We start from the raw sequence: 20,036 nt of genomic DNA on the forward strand, positions 1-20,036 counted from the left end.
CTAATAGCACCCTTTCTTTTCAGCTTAAAGAAGTCTCCTAATATTTCTCATAAGGCCAGTTTTATGAGCCCCTTTAGATTTTGCTTGTCTGGAAAATTCTTTATCTCTTCCCCTCAATTGTGAACAAGTGTGCTGGGTAGAGTATTCTTGGTTAGAAATTTTTTTCTTTCAGCACTTTAAAGGTATATTATATCACTTTTTGCCTCTGCTATACAAGATCAGGCTCTGATAGTTCATCACCTTTATTATTTTTTTTTTCATTTAATTCTTACAAAATCTTTTAAAGAAAGTATTATAACCTATTTTTAACACTTAAGAAAACTAAGGTTAAGTGAGGTTAAATAATTTATGCAAGGTCATACTGCTAATATAAAATAGAATTCAAGACCAACTCCAAAACTCATACTCTTTCTACTATGCTATATTATCTCTGTTTATAATGTTTTGGCTCAGCAATTTGCTAAATCAGTAAGTTAGAATCTTTTTGCCCATTTGAAACTAAAATTTACCTTAAATGTATTAATCTATTTGTCTAATATAGTAATGGGTTTCTTTGATACTTTAACTCTTGCCAGTGGCTTGAGTGTTAGTAAATGAATATTCATATCTGTTCTAGATAGAGATATAGAAAGCTTAAGATTAGGTTGAGCTTTTAACCACAGAAGAATATCTCCCTAAAGTTTTTCCTTTCCTTTTCCTCTTTTTAAAATAAATATCCTAATGTGACTTCTTTTACATCAGAAGTATAGAAAATTAATTACTAGTTATTTGAGAATACTAGAACTGCAGTAGAATTTTATACTAGCAGAAAACCCTTAGAGAAATATATTTTTCATTTTATAGAGCATGAAAGTGACACCTAAAGAGTTGACTGACATATCCTAGGTAACAAAAATAAAGACTGTTATACTTTTTTTTTTTTTTTTTACCATTATGTTTCAAAAGATGTTACTACTGAGCTAGTACAGCATGAGAGCTACTATAGCATCACATAAAAATTGGGACAGTTGAAGTTAAAAAATATACACTTTTAGTAACTTCATTTTATTGACAAAAATCATTCTGGAATTATAAATACTTTAAAAACCACCCACTTAAAAAAATTCAGCTGTTATAAATAGTGATTGCTTCTATTAATAAATTTTTAGAGAAAAATGTCTTCAAAACTATAAAACACTAAAAATATTAGTTGGAGGAGAAGAACCACATATTTTGTACTTTCTCAATGTTTTCTAACTCTGTATACTTTCTGACGCTGGCAAACACTTAAAAATAATTTATCCTATACCAAATAAAAATTTTCTGGCAGTGGAAAACAACTTCTATATTTCAGGTTCCTCAGTTCTGTAAGTATTAAAATTTATAGAATAGATAAATCCATGCACTTACGCCTCAGTTTGCCTGTGTTGTTGTTCTTGAAGACAAGCTAGATCCACCATATGTTTAATCTGTGCTTTCAAATCTTTGCTCTGGAGGTGCAAATGGTGACAATGAAGATCTTTGTTGAGCTCCTGGGGAAGACAATGCAAACTATACTTCAGATTCTTTTAAGAATGTTAAAATTTAGTAATTTTCAACAAAAATTATTTTATATTGGTGCTAATAGTTTTAATTTTTTATATACAAAATGATAATATTTAGGAATGATCTGAGAAATAAACATCCTGGTATAAGTGGTCTCTAACTTACAAGCAAGGTAAGTTTTAAGTTTCCCAGAAATTAATGTCAGGAACTTAGAACAAATTTTATTATGATGATAGTTTCTTGGTCTATCCAACTTCTGGATAATGCTGTGCAAATATGAATATGACCAGTTTTTGCTTAACTGTCATTTCTTCAGGGCTTTTCTTGAGCATTATATTTAAAGATGGATACTCTCCACTTCCAACAGTCTCTGCCACAGTATCGATCAGTAACAATTTCATTTATCTGTTTATAGTTTCTCTGTCTACTTAGAATGCAAGGTTCACAACCACGACAGTGGGTACATCAAACTGTTTCAGTGTTATAGCCCCTGTATTCAGTTTCTGGAGTTGCATGTAATAAAAATTTCTTGCCTTCACCCAATCTGGTATAAATTTTATCCTAGAGCAGAAGTATGAAAAGTCTTTTATAGGTTCCCATTTTCCTAAACCACATGTGGTTAGCTGCAAGTGTTCTCTAATCTACTCCCTAAAATTATTTATCTTTCCTTAAACCTACTAAACCTTAAGTAGGAAAATGTCAGCTACGTGGTTATACTAAAGTGTGAAAGGGATAATCCAATAGCTTTCTCAGAATCCTTAACTGGGAAAATTTTGGTCAATAGGAGGAAAGGAAATGAAATCTTTTGGACATCTGAGGGACTGTGACAGCAATCTCATAAACAGAAGAGCTATGTCAGGAAGCTTCCTCCTCGTGACAAATCCATTTTCACTCTTCAATACTCCTTACCAGTTGACCACTGATTCTCTAAAAGCTTAACATTGTTTCTTCTTTTTTTTTTTTCAATACTTTCTATGCCAGTGGTAGGCACTATGGGAAACAATATCATTTGATGTATCTGAGACATAGTAAAGTTGGGGGTTGTTTCTTCATATGATTTATGACTATATTTTCACCCTCTTTAGGGAGTCAGAATGCTATGGTGAGAGCACTGGCCTGAGTCAGGTGGTCTTAGAAATGGTCTCAGCCAGAACACAAATGCTACCTGAAGCTAAAAATATAGTCTTTATGGAGATCAGTTTATTTGACAAAAATTTAAGAGCTTCACTAGATGATCTCTTTAGTTTTTTCCAGTTATAAGAGTCAATGATCCTAATGGTCTAAACATATTTGCCAAATATGCCTTCTTTTCTCTTGAAAAAAGAATCCTTTCTTTAAATATTTCCCCTGATAATCTTATTCTTTTATCTTCTTGAATTACCTGTCTCTTAAAAAGACAAGACTTGATTATATAATTATTTTAGTCAACAATAGGCCTTGGCTTGCGTGTCATCTTTGGAAAGCTAAGTTTACAATTTGCATCTTGTCTTATCTTGATACACTAATGATAGAATCTGATTGGAAGAACATGGTCTATTCTGAGAACTACAAGTATGTTAGTAATGGTTAAAGTGAAAAATATAATGTGAGGTTATATATAAAATGAGAGGTATTCAGGCCTGGAAATCATAACAGAGTTTATATCAGGCAGAAAGCACTGAAGATTAATATGATCAGGTTTACTTTCTAGAAGGCTCATTTTCATTATAGTGGAATTTGAGTGGAATCCAAAAGACCAAATGTAGCAGTCCAATAATGGTGGGTAGCATTCTGAATAAAGGTAGTGGCAGTGGGAAACAGAAAGTAGTAAACAGATTTGAGAGCTTAAGTGGTAGATAATTCAGAAAAGGTATAAAAAGAAGAGTACCAATTTGAAAGTCACAGTACTGGGTCTGTGTCCAGAGTTATATGACTGTGGTAAGTTCTTTTGCAAAATAATGTCTGTTTGCTTACATCAGCTGTGAAAATATCCATGGTAAAAAGAATTGAAAGTTAAATTAGGGTTGTAGGAATGGAAGCAGTTTTAATTTTATTGTTTTTCCAAATTATTTGTGATGAAATTCATTAAAAAAATAAGGACTTTAAAAATAAATTCTAGGTTCACAGTCAGGTGTGAAAAAGTTTTGCTTAAGCGAGTTACAGAAGACAGATTGCTAGAAAAAATAAATCTGACCATACTGTAAATTTATTGAAATGTAAATTCATTGTAAAAATGTAAATTTATCAAAAAATGTAAATTTATTGAAAATAACCCAAATAATATTAACTTTATAAATGCTACTAAGTAGACAAAGAGGCAAAAACAAATTACCAATTATAATAATAATACTAAAAAGAATACCATAACACTTTTTAAATTGGGAGCTTATGGTAAGTATGGGGAAGCAAAGGCAAAGCAGTAAATTTCTACAATTTATTTATTTATCTTTTTGCCACTTTAATGCTAAATAAGTTAAGTACTTCTGTAATTGGGATTTGGTTATAAATTAGAATTTTGATTATACAAATAAATTATAAGTATAATCTAAGTAAAACTAGTGAGAAATAAAAGTTTTTGGCTAACCCTCAATAAATCTCCATAGAAAGACTTATTCCATCTTCATTTATCTTTCGTTTTCTTCTTAGGAAATAGGGTATCTGCTGCTTGTTGCTCACTGCTCCTTTCAATACCGTGACTGTCATCATTAACTGGTCCTGCTAGTCTTCTCCCTCCCTAGTCTGAGTTTTAATGCTAAAAGAATGGCCTTTTGTAGCTATTGCTAGCCAACCAGAGAATTCATTTCCCTAGTCATGATGCACTGGGTAATATTTTTCAGTTACAACAACAAAAAAAATTGTTATCTTTGAGTATTAACCATGACAACCTGCATTCATTTGGTACTGAATATATTATACTTTATTTTACCTGTATTGACAATCAGTCTAGTGGTTTTTTAGAAATTTGAAACTTCCATAGGATTAAATACCAATTAGCTAATACATAGTATTGAAATTCAGAAAAGCATCATCCAGGTAAAGACTCAGACACTCCTTTAAAAAAAAAGTGTAATGAAGTTATTCTTTTAAAAAAAGTAATAGATATTTGGATCAAAATTAGGTACTTTGTAGCAGGTGTCTACTTATTGCTTATGCTATATTCATTTTCCCCTCCCTTCTTATTTAGAAAACTAATTTTGTTCAGCGTGATAATGGTTCCAGCAAAAATATTCACCTTTCTATATTCCCTTACAGCTAGGGACAGCCATGTGACAATTCTAGCCAATAAGATAGGCCTGCTAGGAATTTCCGGAAATGCTTTTACTCTCCCAAGACAGATACACCTTCCCACTTTATTTCTCTCTTCTTCTGGCCTAAGTGCGAAGTTGAGACTAAAGATGGAATAATGATATGGCAACTATGAAATGAGAAGTATAATAATGACACTGATGATATTTTGGAGGTACTATATTAGGAATAAACTGCATATTCTCAAGACTTATTGTCAGGGAAACAAAATAAAGCCCTGACTGGTAAAGGCATAAAAAATCAGATTTCTGTAACTATGTGGATAAACACAATTCTTATCTGATTCAGCCACTAACCATCATTACCTATTACTACTCTTTATATTTATATTTACTTTATATTTTGTCCTTCTAGGTGGAATATCTTCAATTTAGTACTTATATGCACATACACACACACAACTTTCAAATCAGCTTTTGTTAGCTATGATACAAGTAAGTGTGGCCATGTTTAAAACTATTTTCCACAAAACCTTAAGTATTAAAACAAACTGAAATTACCTAAATGATGAATCCTCAAGTACAGTTTGAGTACTTTATTCTAACTTAAGAGCTATCTCACAATAGGTTGTAATTGCTTAAGAATAACTTTACTTAAAAGAACTTTACTCTTCATGAAGTAAAGAAAAGGCAAATTTATTGAAGAATTAGTGAGGTAGAAGGTAGAATCAGTGAAGGGAAATGGTAAAATGAGTCAACAAAATCTCAGAGAGATGGAATAGTAGTTGTCTTATGAGAAATATTTACCCAATGACAAAAACAATGAGTTTAAAGAGCTTAGTTCTTACAAATGAGTCTGAATACATAAACACATCTATACCTTTGGAATATGACCATTTTGACCTAAGAGTTCCATTTCAGTTTTTACACGATGGAGCCAATTCGTATTCTCATCAAATTGCTTTAATTCCTCCTCCTTTTTCTTCTCCAGGTAGCAGCGACGCGTTTTCAACATTGCAAGTCTATGATCTCGTTTGCAAGTGGCCTGAAAAATAACGCATTTAATAGTCAGTTTAATTTTTATGATATTTGAAGTATGTGATATTAGTAAAGTGGTAAATTTTCTCATAAGGGTGCAACTGCAGTCTATTAAATTAGGCTATACTTTTGTACTTAAAGCTATTTCCCCTTTGAAATCTCCACAATACTCCTGCTTGCAGGAAAATAGGAAATTGAGCTGTGAGTCATTTTTATAAAATTACATGTTGAGAGTTTATGGCTTTAGGAATTACAACAGTTGAAGACTGTAGCTTTTTGTGTGTGCTAAAATACTTTCCTTTAAATGCTGCATTTGAAAAGTTCATACAAGTTCTGATAATTCCCATGATTTCTTTACTCAAAATTAAAGCAAATGCACATCCTGCTCTTTCCCTTCCTCCAACTTGAAAGATATGAAGAAATAACTGCTCTGATATTGCCTACAATGCTTTAGATAGGCTGGTGCAAGTCTTAGAAAATGGAGCTTATAACAGCTCATAAATATCTGATTTTAACTGATGGTTGGTTCAGGATCCATAATGGGTGTTCTCAATATTTTTGGTATTTTATGTAGGCACAGATCTGGCCTTTTGGTTTTTTACTCCAAGGGTCTTGCACACTATCATGGGAACGGTGAGCTGAACAGCTTGATCTCACTGGGCTAATTGTAAATAGACACTGAACTCAAAAATCATAAGATATAATGGCTGGACTTGAAAAAGATCCCCAGATTAGAAAAAAGCACCTGTAACTGGTTTTGGGAGTAGGAACTATATGAAAGAAAAAAGGATCAAGGACTATACTGTACTTGGTCAAAAGCCTTACTTATTCTCTTAAAAGATAAGTTCTTCTTTAATATATTTTAATTTGGGGGAAAATCCAGGCTTTAAAGAAATTTGCTGAAATGTAAAAAATGTCACTCTTCTCACCAGCTCTTTTTGTTTGCTTTGGAAAACATAATTCATTATTTTTCATTAAAGTGTTACTTACGTTATCATGCAATGAGCTAATAGTTTTAAAATTAATACATAAATACATTTTTTAAGTCTCAGTTTGAAAATTTAATATAGGAATATTGGTAGATGGAATTCATAAGAACAAAAGTTAAGTTCCTAAATAATTTTTTTAAACAGTAATGGGTAATGAGACCTGAAAAATTAAGACCCACTACTATAACAGAAGGTAGGATATGCAGTCTCTTGACTTTCTTCTGCTATTTAGCAGGTGTGAAAATTCAGGCAAGTTAATCTCACTGGATCTTTAGTTACCTGATCTGAAAATGAACATAAGAGTAGTGTACCTGCCTGAAGGAAGACAGTTATATCAAATTATCTTTACTTTGCTTTAACATTTATAAATGTTCTACAAACTCTTAGAAACCAGGGCAGGAAATGCTCTGAGGCTCTCATGGCAGCTAATATTTAATACCAAAAAGTTTTACACTGAAAACCCCTAAAAGTATGTTTTTGAGTTTATAATTCTAAACGTCCATCAACGGGTACCTGGCTCAGTAGGTTAAGTGTTCAACTCTTGATTTCGGCTTGGGTTATGATCTCACAGTCTTGCTCAGTGCTCAGTGTGGAGTCTCCTTGAGAGACTCTTTCTCCCCCTGCCCCTCCCCTCTTCGCATGTACACAGTCTCTCTCTCTCTCAAAATAATAAAATATTTAAAAAAAAAAAGTCCAACAAATGTATCTTTTATGATGGTTCTCTAAGGGGACATTTTCCATATGGGTACTCCTATTGAATAATTGTTCTGAAATAAATAGCAAATAAGTGTCTGGGGATAAATGCTAAAATTTGCATGTTAAACTCTGACATTAAAGCAAATGCTTCCCATTAAGGTTTCAAAAGAGTTTTATATATTTTATTAACAAAATCACCAGAACACCACAAAACTTCTTGAGTGAGAATGCACAAAAAATTCTAAAATTTAGATGTTACTACTGCTTTGTACAAAAGGACCGCTAACATGCTAAACTCATTATTTGGCTAAAAATAATTTGCAGATTACCTTTATATGGCTGTAAAATCACCCAAGAGTTTCACTTTAATTCTAATCCCAGAGTCTATACTCTAGAATCATTTATGCCTGAATCAATGTTATGAGATTCTTTTAGCGCTTCTGATAATAAAGCATTTTGGAGGGGATCCAAGAGAGAGAGAAAATTCCTTGCCCTAGCAGACAGTTTAGTAAAACTGTAGTTTGATACTTTAGCATGTAAAAAACAAAACGAAAACTGCCACCAACAAAAAACACCTCAATCTCTACAGATGTCTTCCTATTTTTTTTCAGTAATTTAACTACAACCAATACACTTATGAGGTTTTATCTCCATTGTTTACCTAGTCTCATGTGAATAGCTATAAGAATTGGAATATGTAGATTTAACTGATCAAAAGTAAGAAATTCTAAAAGGGAAGTAGACTGAAAACAGGCAGTAAGCAGAAGAATACAGATGCAAACAAAAAATTTTAAAAAACCTGGCCAAACTCATCTCTTACTCTGTCTTAACAAGTACTTATATTTTTGGTATGTCAATCAAATCTTATTAAAGTTGTTTTTAAAAAAGGCATTTTCAATAAGATAAGAAATAATAAATGCATACTCAATAAAAAAGTTACTAACTTTAATAGTATAGTTTAATAGCTACTGATAAACTGGCATCAATGATATATTAATGAATACTTTATGATTAATTTCTTAGCATATCATACTCTGCAATCATAGTCTGAGAAAAAACTGAAATGCTAGTTTTTAAAGTACTATTTAAAATTTGAAGGTTTTCAGGGGCACCTGGGTGGCTCAGTGGGTTAAGCCTCTGCCTTCAGCTCAGGCATGATCTCAGGGTCCTGGGATAGAGCCCTGCATCGGGTTCTCTGCTCAGCAGGGAGCCTGCTTCCCCCACCCCGTTGCCCCCACCCCTGCCGCCTGCCTCTATGCCTACTTGTGATCTCTCTCTGTCAAATAAATAAAATCTTAAAAAAAAAAATTTGATGGCTTTCAGACATTGAAAAAATATAAAATTTTTATATGTAATTGTTATTTATGGGAAGGTAGGTAAAGGAGAAACACATTTGGGGTGGTGGTCTAAGAGGACCAGAAAGTTATTTATAAGGGACAGTTTTTTAATAAGTAATATGCAGATGTATCTTATGTATTACCTGTGTAACTAATTTCAAAAAAATCAATAAAAATAAAATTAAGCTTATCATTAGTGAACACTAAAACTGGGGAGAATTATTATTAAAATGTTTATTTTTCTGCTCTTTGGTGATTTGGAGTTGCATATATCCAGGCATACATTATTATTATTTTTTTTTTTTTAAAGATTTTATTTATTTATTTGACAGATCACAAGTAGGCAGAGAGAGAGAGGAGGAAGCAGGCTGCCTGCTGAGCAGAGAGCCTGATGCGGGGCTCGATCCCAAGTCCCTGGGATCATGACCTGAGCTGAAGGCAGAGGCCCTAGCCCGCTGAGCCACCCAGGCGTCCCCCAGGCATACATTATTTTTGATCCTGCTTAGCTCTCATGCTTCTTGAACTTACATCTTATTTACATTTTGTTAGTCCTAAAAAAATTCTAAGCCTGAAACTTTGCATATTATCCTTTTTCCTTTTACACTAATATATCTCCTTCAGAATAACTATAAGAAGAATGCATGACTTTTCAGTTTGTCTTTCATGCAACAACATGTTGTTCACATGTGCTATCTTTTTATCCTGTATTTGATATGATTTCCTCAGGTCTCCCAGTTTCGACTCTCTTCAGCTTATCTAACACAGAGAAAAGGATAGAGATAATATGCTCTAGAATCAACTTGCTTGAGTTCAAATCATAGGTCTGACTCCTATGAGCTGTGTGACCCTGTGCAAGATGACTTCTTTGTGCTCTGGTTTCCTCATCTTGATTATAAGGATAATAATATAACAGCCCTCATAGGGTTTTACGAGAATTGAGTTAATGCATTTAAAGCACTTTAAAGACTACCTAGCACTGTACCTATAAAATGAACTTTGAAATTTCAGTGAATAAAGCTTTAATTTCTGGAAGTTTCATTTGTTTTCTTTTTATATATGGATGTTCTTTTGATGTTTTATTCCTTTATCATTAATTCCTTTTTTGACGTCTTCAGTCTTTTTTAGTTTTATCAGATTGCTCAAGTGTCTGAAATTTTGGGAATTCTGTCATTATTTGCCAAATCTGCTGACTTGGTTATGGTGGACTGTTTTACCATGTGCTTTTTAAATTTTGGACAGTGGTTTCTCATTAGTGATTTGAGCTGGGGGTCTGTTTCACTAGGTGGATTCTGTATTGCTCTGCCCAGTTTCCCAAAGATTATCATTCCTCTGCTATCATTTTCTATGTTAATTTCTCACTTGAAGGACTTAAACTAACTAAAACATATGGATTGTAAGAATTCAAACCTCAAATCCTTGGAAAGAATATCTATAACGGCAGTTTTTAACATTTTTTTTTTCTTTTGAAAATTTTTAAAGTAGGCTCCATGCTGGGCATGGAGCTCAATGGGGGTATGAACTCATGACTCTGAGATCAAGACCTGAGCTGAGATCAAGAGTCAGACACTTAACCAAATGAGCTACCCAGGTGCCCTAATAGTTAGTCTTTAAGTGAGACTTTTTCTTCCCCCAGGCATGGTTCCTTATCTTTCTGTGCTGACTGGATGATGTTTCTTCATGGTGTACTACCAATATGAAGAGTACAGGCCTCTGAGGTTTCCAGCTTTACACAGGGTCTGCCATTTCTAACTCCCTGTCTCCCTTGGGTCCTTTACCAAAGAAGTGGTATACATCAAAGGTAGGATATTGGGAGAGGTCTGTGTGTGTGGAGGGAGGGCAGTGTATCACTGCATGAAATAATAAAAATGAGTAAAAGATGGTCTGCATTTCTAAACACCATGCAATGGAAATTCTAACAATGTCAGTGATAAAATATTCTTTCCTGGAAAAAAAGATCTGTGATTGGTCTAAGTTGTAAATTATTGCCTGCATCCAGGGTATACCACTCCCACTGCCTGACTTTTGGTACCCAACAATGAGTGTGTTAACTTCAAGTTAAGCATTCCATCAACCCTCACAGAAGCCACAGTTGCAACTGAGATTTTGTTTTTTTGGTTTCCTTTTTCTTTCTGACACCTAGGAATTTAATTTTCTGTCTTGCACACATAACCATGAATTGAAAACAATGTTTGATACATTTCCTCCAGCATTTCCAGGTGTTTGTAGTGAATGGGCAATTAAATCATTACCTATCACATTTATAGAATTAGAAGTCTCCATGTGTTTACATGTCTAAAATTTAATTATAAATAAATACCTTTTCTACTTTGTCTTCAGAACACATCATTTCGATTTGCTTGTGGCACTGTTGTTGATAGAATGATTTAAGTTCATTTTCTTTTAGTAACATTTCCAGCTTCAGATATTCTAGCCTAATTTCTTCTCGATTCTGGAACAAGCAGTTCAGAATTTCCTGAAATCTACCAAATATAAAACACATTATAGAATCTCACTAATTTTGTGAAATAAATTTAAGAAAAAATGAACGAAAGAGTATATATCACTCATAGAATTAGACTCAATGACAAACAGCAAATAGGATAGTGACTATTCCCTATTAAATTGCAAAAATGTTTGGAAAAGGGTATTAACTTTATTTTTACTGTACTTCTTTTATCCTCCAGGGAAGATCATACTATTAAGAGATATAGGTATTATAAGACTTCTCTATGAAAGTCATAATTATATAAATCATATACTCTATTTTGCCTATGTAATCCAGCTACTTATTAGCAGAAATAAAATACTATGTTTGTAGGAAAAGGATGATAATTTGAATCTGTACAATCCCAATTAACAAGGCCCCCAAAGCAACACAGTACTGTGTGTTGTTTTGATGTTGGCTAACTGTGAAGAAACAAGCAGTGGGTGGCATAATCATATGGTGCCTCCATGGCCCCCTAGGGAAAGTGAGATAGCCAGTTTTTAGTTTTAGAATTTGTTACAGTGAAAACACACCATACGGTTAGGTACCCCCTACAGCCTGGCTAAGAGTCAGCTGACACTGCCAGGACCCAAAACAACCAAGTTCGTAATGTGGTAAACCTAGAAAAAGCTACTCCGGTGTCCTTCCTCCAAAGGGAGATGGAGATTTGGAGAATCAAAGTTGGGGGATTTGACTCCTATCTCCTCCAAATGCATAAAGACCTCAAACTCCAAAAACTCATGCAAGGCCTAAAAGGAAATTACAATTCTGCATCCTCCAGGGTCAGCAGGACATTGGTCACAGCCATATTCTAATTTTATAAACACGTATTTATGTTTTTAAATCACAGATCAGGTCCATCACATACAGGCAAAGCTCTCAAAGAAAAATTAACTGTGAAGCCTTTAAAGTAAAACTGTAACAAAGTATATGCATTTAAAAATAAATGTTCTTCAGCCAGAATTTTAGATATATTTTTAAGGATCTGTGGTAAAAACACTGCCAATTTACGTCAGTAGTTCTTAATGAAACTCTATTGGGAATGACTGTAAACCACAATACATCGACTTTACTGCAGTTTTGTCAAATTGATAAATATTTCATAGGAAGTATGTACAGACATTGCAATTTCATTGTATTATATTACAACACGCTAATGCCAGTAAATGAATTGATAAGTTATCTTTAGGTTATTCTCAAAGACAATTTCTTATGTTTTTTTTTTTAAAACATTTTATCCAAGGACAGAGTTAAGTATTTTTTTGTAATTTTATGGTCCAGACTTGTTTTAGTTGGTGGGGTTTACTGAATAGGATGGAAGAAAAGGAAATATCAAAGATTTCTAGAGATTGGTCTTAAAAAACAAAACAAAACAAAACAAACTATCATTTTAAAACAATAGTCTTAAGGGATTGACTAATAACTATTTTCTAGTCACTTAAAACATTCAACTATCTGATAATAAAAATCTCTGCCAATAATTTTAGGTGATACATCAAGAATATTAAATTCTACACAATTTCTTGATACAGTCACAAGTTTTATAATTACTTTGTATCAAGAACTATACTTTCTTTTTATGATTTCTTCTTGAATATTATCTTTCCAAATAGCTTTGATAGACAGGAAATACTGTATATTCTTCCTTTCACCTTATCAAACCACATAAAAATGTTGTTTAAGAAAGACTTTGCAAATTCATGGTATTAAAAAAGTTCTATGTAACAGCATGATTTGTTATGATAAAAGATAATTCTTTTATCATAAAGAAATTTCATGCATCTTTATGATACATGATATCATAATGTATGATACATGATAACATAATGTATGATATATATCATACATGATGCATGTATATTTCACATATATGATATGAAATATATATCATATATATTGTTTTGTTTTTGGCTAACTGTGATAAAAGATAGTTCATGTATTTCTTTCAGGACATAGTTACTTTTGAGGGAAAATGACAAAGGCTATGTGATATATAAGCTGATCATAACAGCTTTTTTTAATATACAAGGAAATTATATTAAATAATATGTTGCACAAATTAAAACTCTAAAGTTTTTACTGTTTTATTTCCTAGCTCAGGCCGACCTCTTGAATCATTTTATCAGAAGGAAAGGTTCAATGACTTGAAGCCATCAACTGCAGAAAAGTTTACTAAGGTTTCAGACGGTAACTAGATCTGGTTAACCAGCGCTGAACAATTCCATGAAAGCAATGTAAGCAAAGAATCCAAGTTGGAACAGCTGATGACTTTAATTTTCTTTAAATTTGTTTTTAGGGACCCCTGGGTGGCTCAGTTATTAAGTGGTTGCCTTCGGCTCAGGTCATGATCCCAAGGTCCTGGGATTGAGTCACACATTGGGCTCCCTGCTCAGTGGGAAGCCTGCTTCATCCTCTCCCTCTCCCTCTCCCCTGGCCTATGTTCCCTTTCTCATTGTCTCTCTGTTAAATAAATAAAATCTTTAAAAAATAAATAAAATAAATTTGTTTTTAAACTTATATCAACAAAAGAATATCTGGTTGCATGTGGGCCAATCCCACATTTGACTAACAAAATGAAATCTAATAACAACTAATAACACGCCAATTCAAAGCTTTCTTTGATAAGGTAAACTGTGTAACAAGGAATGACTTTTACTTCATTTATTTTTTAAAAGTCACCATAAGGAGTGCCTGGGTGGCTCAGTTGGTAAAGCGACTGCCTTCAGCTCAGGTCATGATCTTGGCTGGGGTCCTGGGATCGAGCTCTGCATGGGGTTCCCCGCTCCATGGGGAGCCTCCTTCTCCCTCTGCCTGCTGCTTCCCCTGCTTCTGTGCTTGCTCTCACGCACGCTCTCGCTGTCTTTCTCTCTCTCTCAAATAAATAAATAAATAAAATCTTTAAGAAAAAATGAAATAAAAGTCACTGTAAGATTGGTGGGATATAACAAAAAGCATCATAAATGCAACAATTTTATTTTGACAAAGGGTTGTTGGAGGGATTAACAGACAATAACTTAAACATTATAGAAAATCTCCAGCATAAACAGAGCTCTGGTACTATAACAATATACTTGTAAAATAGCACAGTATGGAAGAAAAAGATTAAGATTTGAAAGAGACGGGGCGCCTGGGTGGCTCAGTCTCTGCCTTAGGCTCAGGTCATGGTCCCAGGGTCCTGGGATCAAGCTCTGCATCAGGGCTTTCTGCTCAGCAGGGAGCCTGCTTCCTCCTCTCTCTCTCCCTGCCTCTCTGCCTACTTGAGATCTCTGTCTGTCAAATAAATAAATAAAATCTTTAAAAAAAAAAAAAAAAGACTTGAAAGAGAATTTTTAGGCCTTGTCTTATCTTTGAGAAAACAATATCCCACTTCAAATCTCAAAGGATTGTTGGAGTGGTCAGATTAATGTGTGCTGAAAAATCATCAAAAACTATTAAGCCATCGATAAAACTAAAGCAATATTATTAGAAATACTTATTTTTAAGCATTTGGGGTCAACTGAGTCAAAAAACATTTTTTTTCAAACCAAGGATATTTTATGTAAACTTCAATATACAATCCAATTTTAAAAAAGTTGTTGAATCTGAAAGTAGGTTGAAAGTCACTATTGATTAGTCTTCTTTATGTATATCAAGATACCGGTAAAATTCTAGAGTTCTAAAACAGTGTGAAAAATCACTGGTTTAAGTTGTTTCTCATACTAGTAATAACAGAACACTGGCTCTGGAGAATGTAAATTAAGTTCAACTTCGCTGAACTTTAATCAAGTTTGGAGATTCCTTTATTATATGACCTCTCAGAGCCTTTAATAAACTGACGTACTTTGGAAATCACCTAGATTCTTTAAATAAATAAGAAGTAATTGCCAAATTTGTTTGATCCAGGAATTTCTTATTGTCTTCTTGGAACTACTCAAGAGTCATAGCTTTTGAATTACTATTTCACTGGGACAGTTCAGAAAATTCTCTTAACTGCTTAAGGGAAAAGTGCTTGTGAATATTGTATGATTAAAAACTTTCTTTTTTTAAAATTTACCTACTAGAAAGTTTAGTGTGAATCTATCAAAATTCTGTATTAATTTATATCACTGAGAGATTTCCCTTCAAATAATTAACTAAATAAACAAAATACATGATTAGAGTTAGACACAGTTAAGAAAGGGTAGATAAAATTTACATGAACTATATGAATAATGATATTATGCCAGATGAGAATACCTAAATGTTTGTTACTCAAAATTCCTATGTTGAAACATAACACCCAGGGTGACGTATTAGGAGGTGCAGCCTTTGGGAGGTAATCAGTTCATGAGGGCAGAGACCCCCATCGATGGGATTAGTAACCTGAAAAGGAGGCTCTGGAGAGATCTCTCTCCAGACGCCATGTGAGGATTCAAGGATTGAAATCTTCAGCTTGAACGAATGCCTTCACCCAACTATGCCAGCCCCCTGATCTTGGGACTTCCAGCCTCCAGAACTGTGAGAAATAACTTTGCTTGTTTGTTTTGTTTATAAGTCACCAGTCTGTGGTATTTTGCTACAGCAGCCTGAATGGAATAAGACACCTGAGGAGAAAAATATGAAAACTGCTAAAACACTAATTTCATAAGTGACATAATTGGCCTTACTTTCTCCATCTTATATCCCAGTCCTGGTACAATCACAATGATGTAATCATAATTAAAATGATCTGCTCTTCAAAATGTGCAAAATATAAAGGGCAGTCAATGGCTTCTTGAATTCAATTGCGACTATATATATAAAGACATAGAACAAATGATGGTAACATAAACTAACTAAATTTTAAAACCCTAAAATCCTCAAAATGAGATCTTAATGGTGAAATCTTAATTTTACCTTTCAATTTCTTTTTCCTGAGGATTTGAAATCATTAACTTCGCTTTGTTATTTTCATCAGTAAGGGGTTTCTGTTCTTCATAGGCTTTTAGTCTTTCTTTTAACATTAAGATCTAGTAGAGAGAAACACTAGTTAAAATACGAAATAAATTATTTGTCTCTATTATACATCTCCACAGAAAAATTTTAGCTGTGAAAACGAACATGCCAGATTTTCAACTGTAATGGGAAAAAACGTCAAATTTTTGGGCAATTAGGTTTGCAGAGTCCCATAAATGAGTAACTAAGGGAGATTAGCATAAAATGTAAAGAGTAGACATACCTCTTCTTTCTGTTCATTACAGATCTTTACATACTGAGTTATATGATTGTCCAAGTTAAGAACATTGCTCTTCAACTGTTAAAAGATAGAAATTATGATTGCATATATAAAGAGATAATAATCACATAACTATATATATATAAGAAAAATGACATATTCTCATTAATTCAGTTCCATGAATTCAGAATTTGTGACAATTAGTCATGTGACATTCACGATCAATTACACTCATGTTCAAAATCTATGACAAGAGGATAGATATACTGAGCACATTTATAAAATAAATGAAATTATAAAGAAATTGTCTTACTATCTGAGAAAAGGTGTAAGAACTTACGGAGCATTCTTCACATTAAAATTAAAGTTGTCCACTTTCTTTTTCCTCTGACTTCTAAGAAATTTAGAGATAATTTTAGGTTTCAACAATTTCTAAGCTCAACTAGTTTTTAATGCGTTCTTATTATATTTTATTCTTTTTATAATTGTATGGGCTCCTTGGCAGCTATGGAATAGCGGAAAGAACATCAAACAGAAGTTCAAATACTTGATTTCGAGGCCCTGTTCACTTCTCACTTAACTGATTTAGAATTTGGTTCTTAAAATTCTGAGCATGGGATTCCTCAACTCTAAAGTAGAGCATTCCGCAATGGGTTGCTGTAAGGATTACATGAAAAACATATGAAAAGCTTTGCATGCCCATAGAGTATATCCTTTTCCAGTTAATTATATAGAGTATATGAACGTTTTTCTAAGAAAGACAATAACCCGCTCAGCTTCATACAGTGGGAGTAGCAGAGGGGTAAGCAGCAGAAGTCATCACACCACTTAAACTCTACGTTTTTTCTGTCCCTAGGATCCTGTGATTTTAAAAAATATATCACCATTGACTTACATTTTTTTAATCACCCCAAATTACTGGCAAAAATACTGATCTAGTGACTCTTAATCTCACAAAACAAACTGAGGGTTGCTGGGCAGAGGGGGGTTGGGGGGGGTTATGGACATTGGGTAGGGTATGTGCTATGGTGAGTGCTGTGAAGTTTGTAAACGTGGAGATTCACAGACCTGTACCCCTGGGGGAAAATATATATATATATATATATATATGTTTATAAAAAATAAAATTATAAAAAAAATACTGATCTAACCAGTCATTATTACATTGTTAGAGCTATAAAGAGATTTATTACATCAATATCATGAATTATTTTAAAAGGGCTATTTACTTTACAAACTAAGGCAGATATATCTATTTTACAGATGAAGTGACTGAGGCTTGGAGAGATTACCTAACATGTCCAAAGTTTTCACAAAGAAAGGATTGGTGCTAAGTTAAAGCATGTAACATCATCTTGGCTGTAACAAATGTGTTAAAGCCCTGACCAGTTATTCCAGTGTGCCACCAAAATATCATGTGCCACGATGTGAAGAAGGTTAGGAAGAAAGGCACTAAAGCACCCTGGTTCTCAAAAGACTAAATAATAATATCGATTATATATGTAAGCAAGATGCTTAACGGTTTAATTGTCCAAGTTAATGCTCAATTAACCAAGCTAATAAAGACATTTCTAAACTTGTTAGCTAATTCATTAGTAAAAATAAAACTCTAATTAATATTTTTTTAGAGTTATAAAAATAGTATACATCCAATGCCCTTACAAAAAAAGCAGACTAAACAAACTTACAGAAGATTTAATGTCCTTTGCACGGTTAGCATACTTAAGAGTGTTATATGTGTCATCGTAGAATACAGAGGAAGGACTAACAGCAGCTATCATTATAGTTTGACAGTTTCCTCCAAGAGAATCCTTTAACAAGCGAGTGAGCTTACTATTTCTGTAAGGAATATGCTGATTCTTTCTCTGAAAGAGCAAAAAAAGATTTCTTATGTCATTTTCCACATTTAATTGCAAACCTGCTATCACTTCACTCTAAGAATTTAAGCACTGCCCAACTCTGCCCAGACTTACGATATAATTGGTGATCGAAATGATGATAATGAATCTTATGGAACTACTGAGTGAAACATAAAACAAATATCCTACTTAAAGATTATATTCCCATCTAAATAAATATAAACTTTAGTTAATAAAAAAAATCAATATTGGTTCATCAGTTGTGGTAAGTATACCATATAAATGTGAGATGTTAACAAGTGGGAAAACTGAGTGGGGGTATATTTAACAAAATCTTTCCATATTAACTTTTATCAGAAATATAATGTTCATATAAAAAAGCTCCACTCATTTTTTAAAAAGAAATCAAAATACAAAAGTAATGTATGCCCTATTCGAATCTACCATAGGAATAATAAGAATTCTGCATGGCAGAGCTGTTTCTCTCATTAAATAATTAGCTAACATGTATATGAAGTAAATTAAAATTATATACAATCTTACAGAGACTTCAACTGAAAGGACAAAACAGTTCTAAGAAAACTTAATATTTCTAGGTTTTCCTTTACTTAAAAGACACAGTTCTGATTTTAAAGTAAAAAACAAATTTTCCAAAAAGCACAACTTCCATAAAAATAGAATATTATAATGTTAAGCTAAAAGCAATCTTATGTTATCCAGTGTAAATCTTTCACATTACAGAAGAGAAAAATGGAAGCTAAACAAAAAGTGAAATGACTATTTCAGGTAACATGGCTGATAACTCAGAGCTAGAAATAGGCCCTAGGTATCCTAGCTCCTAGTGGTACTATGCTTTCCATCCTAGCAGTGTTTTCCAGTGTGCAATGAGCACTGCTGGTGTTAACTTGAAATGATTTCACATGTACAAGACATGTATTAAACATGGACTCATAAATGACTCAATAGGAGTTAATTATTAAAAATCGGGGTGCCAGGATGGCTCAATGGGTTAAAGGCTCTGCCTTCAGCTCAGGTCATGATCCCAGGGTCTTGGGATCAAGCCCCACATCGGGCTCTCTGCTCAGCAGGGAGCCTGCTTCCCTCCTCTCTCTCTCTGCCTGCCTCTCTACTTGTGATCTCTATCTGTCAAATAAATAAATACAATCTTTAAAAAAAAAATGATGTTGGTATGGAAAAAATACTATAAATGGCTTAAGTTTAGAAAACCAGTCTCTATACCATACTGTCCACTTAGATGTTTGAGATTTTAACCTAGAATATGAAAGACATCTTGCTTTTGTAATCTTTATGTGATTTCAGGAACTTGCCTTGTGCCTCTTTAAAAAGACTTCCCAAATCATTTTAATATACTTTTATTAATTCAAAATACAACATTTTCCTAGCATTCATTGACCTGTATTTTCCTAAATATAGAAATTTCTTAAAGCTTGAACTTAATGATCGCATTTTAATTAAAGAAAAAAAAAAGGAAGTCATTTTTACCAATACAGAAGTTGTCAAATATGCTTTGTTCTAGTAAGCACTCTGGCATATAGTAGATGTAAAATGTTTTTTTTTTTTTAAAGATTTTATTTATTTATTTGACAGAGATCACAAGTAGGCAGAGAGGCAGGCAGAGAGAGAGGAGGAAGCAGGCTCCCCGCTGAGCAGAGAGCCGGATGCGGGGCTCGATTCCAGGACCCGGAGATCA

General features: G+C 33.3%; 1 protein-coding gene across 3 annotated transcripts in view; it reads right to left on the minus strand.

The window, feature by feature from the left end:
- The window catches only part of KIF18A (kinesin family member 18A), an 81,672-nt gene that overhangs the window by 42,068 nt on the left and 19,568 nt on the right, over positions 1 to 20,036 (minus strand). For all 3 annotated transcript variants that reach the window (XM_032843432.1, XM_032843431.1, XM_032843433.1), the window contains 6 exons: positions 18,155 to 18,331; positions 16,470 to 16,544; positions 16,148 to 16,260; positions 11,126 to 11,288; positions 5,629 to 5,793; positions 1,390 to 1,511 (listed from right to left, as the gene is read on the minus strand). In XM_032843432.1, the coding sequence (XP_032699323.1) occupies positions 1,390 to 1,511; positions 5,629 to 5,793; positions 11,126 to 11,288; positions 16,148 to 16,260; positions 16,470 to 16,544; positions 18,155 to 18,331 (815 nt within the window). The remainder of the gene's footprint in view (positions 1 to 1,389; positions 1,512 to 5,628; positions 5,794 to 11,125; positions 11,289 to 16,147; positions 16,261 to 16,469; positions 16,545 to 18,154; positions 18,332 to 20,036) is intronic.

The sequence above is a fragment of the Lontra canadensis genome, unplaced genomic scaffold (genome assembly GCF_010015895.1).
Source record: "Lontra canadensis isolate GAN:19392208 unplaced genomic scaffold, GSC_riverotter_1.0 scaffold140, whole genome shotgun sequence".
NCBI classification, from domain to species: domain Eukaryota; kingdom Metazoa; phylum Chordata; class Mammalia; order Carnivora; family Mustelidae; genus Lontra; species Lontra canadensis.